We start from the raw sequence: 9,858 nt of genomic DNA on the forward strand, positions 1-9,858 counted from the left end.
CTAATAAACTAAAGGTAAGGTCCCGTTTTTCTCATCGAGTGGTCATTGACTGGAACGCTTTACCAGAACAAGTGGTATCAGCACCATCAGTGAACATTTTCAAAAAGAAGCTGAACCTTCACTGGAAGGAAATCTGTCAGGATTAACACAGGTTCATCAACCTACTATCCTTATTACTGAAGACTGAAGACTGATTATTTGTGAGGTTAGAAGTGACCTTTGAGATGAACCTTGTTATAATGCATGGAAGCTCAAAGGGCTGATCTAGCTCACTTTTCGTCCTAGTGTTTTGTTTACGTGGGAGTGGTGGTTTAATGTCCCTTTCACCGTTGAGATCCCTTCTCAGTAACCTTCAAAAGCTTCCGTTAGCTTCTCGGTCATGTATCAGCCAGTGTCAGTTCATGTTATCATCATTATCTGGCAAACAGAATATTGCAGTTACTTCACTTGACGAACCTACTAACTCTTGTAACTAATTCACCTATATTATTTATTTGGAGGTAATACTCAAAATTTTAGCTTTAGAGATTCAAAACTGGCTCATGCGGCCAAGTCAAATTCAGAAGTTATTCGTGCGTTACTAGTTTTCAAAATATGCTCCTTTCCAACACTTGTTAAGCATAACAAAAAGGTATATTGCTATTCTCACCACATTGCTTAGCTTATGGATGTTTCCAGAAAAATCTTTGGAAAGTCCTTGTTTCGGTTAATAATGAAGATGACATTCTATGGGCACTTTGTTGCAGGTGAAAATGAAGCCAGCATTCAACCATTAATTATGCGTCTCAAGAAGTATGGAGTAAAATCAATACTTGACTATAGTGTTGAAAAAGACATACAAGAAGATGAGGCCGTCCAGATAGTGAAGTTAGTCAGGAAAATAATATTTCTAACGATGATGATATGTGTCGTGAATTCTGTCTCAGAAGTTCCTTTGTTTCCGCCACCTTGAAATTACTAAAGGATCTGAACAATCACAGATCTAAAGTGGATTTTTATATAAAAACTAATCTGAAGCTTTGTTATCAAGCTTCCGTATTCAAATATTTGTAAATGCTTAGTGTTTCGACCAATCAAGATTCAGTTGCATTTAATTTTTCTCTGTTACAATGGAATTCTTCACGTTCATTATGTCGTCTATTTAAGGGTTTACGTAATGCATATAGGTATGATTGATATTACAAATAATTTGACTCTGGAACACTCTGATCTTACAAACAGTCACAAGCTTTTGCACGGTTGTTAGCAGAGTACTTGATTCCCTCAGCAATATACTGAAGGTAAAGCCACTAAAGATGCCATAGATATTCAGGGTTCGACATCACTTTTTCCCGTTACACTTTCATGACCGAAAGATAACAACCAATTCAGTTTAGGCGTCGGGAGTGAATGAATTCAAAATTATATTTGAAAGACTGTCAGTATGTTGAGTAGCTTCTGATCTGGTTAGTAGTTGTAAGGAATGCAAAACATGGCGTTCCCACCTGTTATGTGGTTCGGATGCGTGACCGAGTGCCTCCAGCTGGGGTGTGCCCAGTAAAACCATTTAAGTCAGCATCAATGTGGGAGACTTACAGAACTGTTTATTTGGGGAATTTATTTACACCACTGTCGATATCGGTTTTCAATGTCTTCTGTATGCTCATCCTTATTTCAGGTAGATGAATATTTGTATGTACATAAAATAGATTTACATTGTTCTCGGTCACTGGGATTTAGATTTTCACTAATTTTTGCAGTTTCCGTTCAGTAACAAGTCGAATTTCTATCTTGTAATGAAAACTAACAAGCGCTTTTAATAGGTCACAGAATGATTTCTGCGTCAGATATTTGCAATCAGTTAACTTATTACTATGTAAGCAGAACAGATATCCACAGACTATTATTGGTAAATATCATTATACTCACTAGTTGGTTAAGTTGATCCTTTCATTTTAGAAAAAGCTTAAGTGAAGTGTTACAAACCCCGGAAAAACGACCAGAGGCAGCAACTAAACAGTATCAAATCAGTATCCGGTTTGCCGACCGTACGAAGCAGGTTGTCGGGGCTCGCTCATACTTTTATAAGTCTGAATATCAGTGTGACCGTAATATGGAGACATTTATGAAATGTATTGATGTTTCTTCAAAATACGGTGAAGATCGTGGTTTTACTGCAATTAAACTTACAGCACTTGGGAGACCCCAACTTTTGGTAAGAGTATCTTGTCATATTTAACGATTTAGCAACAAATGTCCGACTTTTTAGTGCAAATGAAAAGACTCTTTTTCCTACTTACCAAAGCGGATAATGGACAAAAAGGTGGACTAGTATCTCTTGATCTAGACAATTTTCGTAAAAAACTAGAAGGATTAGGCATAAAGATTGCATATGATGAAAATGTTAAGTGGTTTACTTTGTTGGATGTCTCTGGAGACGGGTAGGATTCTGAGTTTGTCAATAATTTCTTCAGTGTTTTAGATTTACTTGATTGGAGTCACTTAAAGGCTTTTGAATACGACCTTGCAAGTCTGTTTATTCTAAAAAATAAAAAGGTGAGATCACTTTTTAATATCATTTATGGAGACTAGAGAATTATAGTAGTAGCTTTATAGATGTTTTTGTCCTCAGCTGCAAATTAATCAGTCTTTTTAGCAAGCTGTTATGGGGTTTCCTAGAATTTTTCACTGTTTCATAGTTTTAATTAGGTCGTAGTTCCTGCAGTTTAGTAAATAAGTGTGTCAGCGCAAAGGTTATAGGTCTTATGGTCTATGACTAACCGATCTCAATTAAGCCGAGGTAGATAGGATAAAGTCTGCGTATATTTTCAAAATCACAGAGCGATACCCTTTTATCAGCTTAAAATGCCCTCAGTTTTAGTTACAGTACAAAAAATTCGTCTAGATGTTTTAAATAATTATAGATTGACTTATCAGTTGAAACTTATCATACAACCATTGCAAATAATCTAATTTTCATGTATTTATTTTATAAAAGTTATTGTTTTACCCTCATTTTAGACTGGTGAAGTAGAACAGCTTGTACCTACACTTACAATTGAAGGTATTGAGGAAATGCGAAATATGATAAAACGTGTTGATACTTTAGCAAGCGTAAGTATTGCCTTTTAAAAATTTTCTTGTCAATATGTAGAATATGGTACAATTTCTTACAGAACCCTTACTAATGATAGCTTTAAGTCTAATCTCGGCAAGTACATGTTAAATGAGAAAAGGTGAGTAAGACATGATTTCTTATTTATAAATTTAAAGCAAATTATCCATTCACAACTGTCCTTACTCATATATAGTTTTAGGATCAAATAATATCAACTGTAGTAATATTGATCAGTATAACGATGAATTATACCGGGCTAGACTTTTACTAATGACTCAGTTTCACAGTTTATTTTACATTTTTCGCTGCATGAAATTTCAATCATGTTAGTAATAAGGTTCACTTAATGGCTTCACCATACATAACAACTTTGGTTGAACACTTAAACTTCGTAGAGATCGTTTACTAACCTTCACGATAAAATACTATGGGTTGCAAGAAATTGTCATAATTCTCCGAAAAGACCTAACTTTTCAAACACATTTAGAAATGTAACCAATCTCCTCTGACTGTATGAGATGCCGTGTTCTGGCGAATTCGGACGATGAGACCCACTTTCCTTAACGATTCTCATCTGATTCGTCAAGGGGGTTCAAGATACCCTGCATCTTATTATTTCCGACTAACACGACTGTACCTGCTCTTGTAGTTTGTCGACGACCCATCATTTTTGACTATCGTGTCACTGGTTGTTGCTTTTTGGCTATTCCTCCTAAAAGCCTCAACAGCCACCAACTATTTCTTAATGTATTTGCCTTTTACATCAATTTTGCTATCCACCTTTTTTTGCAGTCATTGTATAAATGACAAGCCAATTCTCTTTAACCTCATTGTATTCAGTGTGAGTGATCTTATATACACTTGTCCTATTAGTGGTGCTTTGCTGTTCATCTTGTGATTAACTGGAAATAATGGTGGTCGAATTAGTTTTCTTCGCATTCCTCAATAAGATTATTTTCGTAGCCGTAGGTCTATCAAGGTATTCCATGCAAACAAAATATCTTTCCAAGTAACTTATTACCACTGTTATAATTTTCATTGTTTCACTTGAAGTCATGATCGTTTCTTTTCTGATGAAATTTATTTCTATTTCGTTTTGCATTAGTCATTTATGATAATTTATAAAACCACATTGATGAAAATTTTTCACTGGCGTTTATTTCACAACTAAGACGACTTACTATGACTGTTTATTTATTATTTATTTATACACATAAACATTGATACAAACTGGTACCAGATACATATGGGTCCCACAAATCAAATGAGATTTGTGTGAGGGCTGTGATACTGTCCAAGTGCCCAAACTAAAGCAGGTGGTTTTCTTAGGGGGCCACACCCGGAGCCTTCGACCTAAAGGTCTGATCCACAAGATAGTGGAGCATCGTGAGGCGATGCATTCCCATGGTAGCCGGTGACCAACGATTGATTCATACTGGAGCCCAGGTGCACCATTGGTTTGGAATGAGGGTTTTCCAACTCCCCTAGGTGAACTTTCCGTGTCCATGAGTGACTGAGTACTAATTGCTTTTTTAGGTTGTAATTAGTGGTAGATATAATGGTTCATGTACACTTTGTTTTCTCAGTATGCAAAATCTGTTGGAGTTCGAGTTATGGTGGATGCAGAACAATCCTATTTTCAACCTGCTATAAGAAGATTGATTATAGAAATGATGCGTCTATTCAATAAAGACAAAGCTGTAATATTTGGCACTTACCAGTGTTATCTAAAGGTTTGTTTTATGTACTTTATTTGGCATGGTTCGAGTAATGCATGTGTTTTATTTTGATTTTTTTTTCAATACTAAATATATATACTCTTAAGGGTAAATAATAGTTTTTCACCATTTCAATGTTTACATTGTGAACACAGTCATACTCTTGGTTACTTAATTTTTCTGTTCTCTTCATTCTTTCATTCGAGATAAATGTGATGTATACTGTTCGTTAAGAACATACATTACCTTGATAAATGCAATAAAATTCGAAATGTAATTCCCTATTGTATTGTCGATTTCTTATAAAAAGTCACCATCAAACCTCAATATTTCTAATTTTACTCATTCATCATGGAAATTAGTGTAGTCAGCATCATGAAGTCTACTGACGATTGGCTTATTATTTCGAACATTTATTCAATGAAGGGGATCTTTTTGTTTAGGATAACTGGCATGTTATAATTTCTAGAATATGGAAAAGGTATACCATTTTATTATTTCTCATTTTTAACTACGTTGCTCTCGAAATAAGATTTTCTGGAAAAATATGAAATAGTTGCATGATTACCGAAGTGATTTCACGAATGCGATATCCGAAAATTGATGGTTATAATTTAAAAGAAGAAATATGAAACCGAAAGTATAAGCTAACTGTTCCCCACTTCATAGTTCTCATTCTTTTGATTCATAGTACAAGGGCAATTTGTTTCTATTCAAGTGATAACGGTAGCAAAACTCTGGGTTTTTTTATCGTACTGAATCAATGTTGTCTAGTTTCACACATTTTTTATATTTGCTAAGCAGAAAGCCATTGTTTATGGTTAGTTCAAATTCGTGAGTTGTATTATTTATTTATTTAAACACATAAACATTGGTACAAAGAGGCACCAGATACATATGCGCCGCACAAATCTCATTTAATTTGTGTGAGGGCTGTGATATTGCCCAGGTGCCCAAACTGAAACAGGTATTTTTCTGAGGAGGCTACATCCGGAGCCTTTGACCTAAAGGTCTGATACACAAGACAGTGTGGCATCGTGAGGAGATGTAGTCCCATGGTAGCCGGTAACCAACGATTGATTCATACGCCATTTGTTCCCTCAGGATACTGGAGCCCATGTGCACGATTGGTTTGGGATCAAGGTTTTCCAACTCCCCTAGGTGGACTCGCCATGTCCACCAATCCGGTTAAAGTGCCGGACATTCGCTTTTCGTCCTCTCAATTTCGTAAACAACACCTGTGGCACGAGAATGCAGTGAGTAGGACTTCTGTAACAGAGGCTATATACACGTGGTCATGTGAGAGGATTTGGAGAGAGAGAGCGGACTCTCTCCACTCTCAGATGTACCAGGGCATTCGGGGGTTGTATTACATTAAAGGGTGATGTACCTGCTTATATAGAAAGCTATAATAATTTTCACAGACTCCGTAAGTCCTATGTTTCAGCACGAATCAAAGGAATTTATTTGGTGTTAGGGTGTTCTATTCAACTATTTTACGAACCAAATATTTAACCCCCAAACCAAGGCAAAATATACAACACTATGATTAACCTTAGCATATTATAAACCTATGGAGTGTATGACAGACCTAGTTTTGTGCTCTGAAAACATTGAAAATTAAATGTTATCAAACGAATTTATTAATACATCTGTCAATCTAGATCTTCAAAGTAGCCAAAAGTGTAGTTTGTTAGCACTGATGTGAATACAGTAAGTGTTGCCGTATTTCTTGAAACTGAGGATTTTATCTGTCTCGTTTTTGTTATTTATAATCCCTGCTGTATTATTGTGTTTCTTTTTTCAAAACTATTTTCCATGTTGAGTGCTTGAACTGATGAACTTTCTTTTTATTAGATATCAGATTATTTTAACTACTCAACCAACTACTAATGTTGTGATCGCTGAATAAGTTTTATAAAATCCTGGGATAAATAAAGGTGACTGAATTAATCACTTCCTTGTTGATCCATTGTTCAGGATTATCAGTTGTATATATTTCAATAGATAAGCACTATTAGTCAACTGAATGAGTATTTGTATGTGTTTTGATAAAGCTATTTACAAAATATCCCAGCTTGACAGAATGATTATGAATCACTTGTCAGTCAAATGAATAAACAAGAATGAAAATAAGGGTTTGTCTGTTTAAGGTTTTCATTCTTTTTTTATATTCTTGATAGGAAGCACTTGAATCACTTACCCAAGACTTAAATCATGCTGCTACAGAAAACTTCTACTTTGGTGCAAAGTTAGTCAGAGGGGCATATATGGATCAGGTAAATGTGCATCAGTTTTTCCAACCATTTTTTATGTTTACTTTTTCTACATGTCACCACTGTTGTGTTTATACTGAATTTGAGATACATTGCATGGTGGAGATGAGTAGCTGGTGCAATTAACATATTGGTTTATTATTACTGTTGTTTGACATTTAATCAACAGTTCACAGTTTCGGACCTCGTTTTTATTTGCTTTACTGTAAGCAACCGGTTGGCATCATTAGCCTTCAAACCCACATTGTAACTCAAAACTGATTACACTAATTCGCTCCTGGTAATTGAGACTGTGATTGTTACTTCTATGTCAGATATTTGCCACATCTGATTACATTAAAACTAAACTGTTTTTATAACATGTTTAGTTACATTTAAGGCTATTTTACAAATATTGATCACCCACTCAATACTAATGTTATTGTTGTTTGACTTCTAATTGCAAACTGGGAAAGTTTGTGATAGACCTAGTGAAACAGGTTACTGTGTATTATATGGTGTACGTTGTACTTTTAAATTCTTTCTCTATATATATATTCTATTTAACTTTCACCATCATTAGAACCAATTTACCACCATTAGAAAACAAGAAAACTGTAGGGTGTACTACTTCTGTTATAGCCAACTATTCATGCGCCATTAATGGTTAAAGCACCATGTAAATACTTGAATGAATAGTCAACCAAATTAAATTTAAACGCTTCTAATAACTTAAGGGTTGTATTTTTAACTGACTGGTTTCAGCTAGAGTTCCGTTGGTAGCCAGGGAGTACCAGATAGGTGTCTCATTCTAGCATGAAACTGATCAGTAGTGTGCACGTAACCCACTATATCCGGGTCTCATTTAATAACTATTTGAAATGGTTGAATCTTTATGTGTAGGTGCTACTACTACTAAAATGATGTAATTAATTGTATTTTAACCGGTTAGAATTTAGGTTTCTATTGGAACTATGAAAACCTTGAATAGTTTAATCGAATATATGCACACAATTAACACCGTTGGATTCCCTCTCAGTGGTCTATCAGTTAAGTGCTCTGGCGCAAGAGTGGTAGGTCCTGGGTTCGAATCTCGCGAGTGCGGGATCGTGGACGCGCACTACTGAGGAGTCCCATAATAGAACGAAACGGCTGTCCAGTGCTTCCAGGTTTTCCCTGGTGGTCTAGCTTCACTTGACTCATGATTTCAATTATATATAAAAAATAAGAAGTACTTTTAAAAGTAAAAGAATATCTACATTGATATTGTTAAAAATGCTTTATTCAAAGTTTAGTTAATAATCATATTTTTGAGTTGTGAGCCAGTGCTTAGTCCTAGATCATTTGTCATTATTCTTCATTCAATTTATCAAAGCTATAATGCAGAAAACTCTAGAAAATCTCGTTAGTAAATGAAGACAATTAACCAATCATACAATGAACGTGGTTTTTATTTCAACTTATCAAGCCTAACTAATTTGCCCTACGTGAGAGAAGTCTCAACTAATCATTCTGATTGTTCGAAATCATACAAACTAACAAAATCATTATGTAGTTTAATTGCGACCAAGAAAAAAAACGAGAATAATGAATGTTAACTATTGGGATCTATTTATGGACTAATACTATACATATATTCTTACTGTGTAATCGTTAAGTAACTGGATTATATATATTCATATTCCTCTCATTATAAGCTTTATTTTAACCCGTAGACTATTATTAGACGATTTACCATTCTTAAGTTATGACGAGTCCCAAATAGGACGAAACGCGCGTCCTGGATTCCATTGGTAGTCACTATCCATCTTTGCTTACAATTCTTAAGTTATGCCCAGTTTATTAATTACAGTCTCCCTCATTGACAGCCACTTTTTGACTTGGTCTTGTACAAATGTTATTTTCTATTTTATGGTTTTATGTGGTCTGTTTGGTTTGTATATAGACCCAGTATGTTTGAAATATATGATTCATATCGCGGAGGCTGAGATTGGTGTTCTGGACTTGTTAGACAAAGAAAAGGATCAGTCGGGGCTCCAGGCTGTTCGTTTAGGTGTATGCATCATTTGTTGGTGGTATAAATCCGTGTATCTAAATTTGGCAATCGTATTCGCGATAATCGTATAAGCTAAGGACATAACACTTTTGTCCCATCATTGTGAGATATTTTTCCCCTACACTTTGCAACTTCTATCTTCCTAGAATAATTTATCTTTCAGGTTCGTTATGCTTACAGTAGACACAGACATGCAAGGGTTTTTAACTAACATCACGTCGTTTATACACGTATTTCTTTTTCATAATAACTTTGAAGCTTCTTCATAATTCTTGTTATAGGAGCGTGCACGTGCCAAAGAGTTAGGATACGAAGATCCAATCTGTTCAGATTTCAACGCTACAACAACCATGTATGAATTATGTCTAGAGGAAGTGTTCAAAGCTATTAAAAAACGTAAAAGTGGTCAAGTTAGTGTTATGATAGCTAGTCATAATGAAGATACCGTTCGACATGCTTTAAAAAAGTTAGTAGTATCTATTATCTTAGTTTATCCTGTATATTATTTCGTGACTTTGCCCACCATAACATTTTTACTGTTTTATGTTTTTCCCATTCTAGTACTCTGTGTAGAAAAGTGACTGATGAAAGCAAGTAATTATTAAATCAGAAGGGGTTTTATGGATATTTCAGTATTTTCATAGTTGAAAGCGTGAGTCAATTGAAGCTAGATCACCATGGAAAACCTGGAAGCACTGGACCCACGCTTTCAACTATGAAAATACTGAAACA

At 35.1% G+C, this 9,858-nt stretch overlaps 1 protein-coding gene across 1 annotated transcript in view; it reads left to right on the forward strand.

Annotated features, from left to right (window-relative positions):
* Positions 1-401: 401 nt before the first annotated feature.
* Positions 402-9,858, forward strand: part of Smp_170690 (putative proline oxidase) — a gene marked incomplete at both ends in the record, with an annotated part of 15,264 nt that continues 5,807 nt past the window's right edge. The window contains 9 exons of the mRNA XM_018797447.1: positions 402-468; positions 501-631; positions 662-867; positions 1,939-2,194; positions 2,227-2,420; positions 2,454-2,535; positions 3,001-3,093; positions 4,684-4,830; positions 6,999-7,207. Coding sequence (XP_018652488.1) covers positions 402-468; positions 501-631; positions 662-867; positions 1,939-2,194; positions 2,227-2,420; positions 2,454-2,535; positions 3,001-3,093; positions 4,684-4,830; positions 6,999-7,207 — 1,385 coding nt within the window. The remainder of the gene's footprint in view (positions 469-500; positions 632-661; positions 868-1,938; positions 2,195-2,226; positions 2,421-2,453; positions 2,536-3,000; positions 3,094-4,683; positions 4,831-6,998; positions 7,208-9,858) is intronic.

This window comes from Schistosoma mansoni, chromosome 4 (genome assembly GCF_000237925.1).
Source record: "Schistosoma mansoni strain Puerto Rico chromosome 4, complete genome".
Taxonomy (NCBI): Eukaryota; Metazoa; Platyhelminthes; class Trematoda; order Strigeidida; family Schistosomatidae; genus Schistosoma; species Schistosoma mansoni.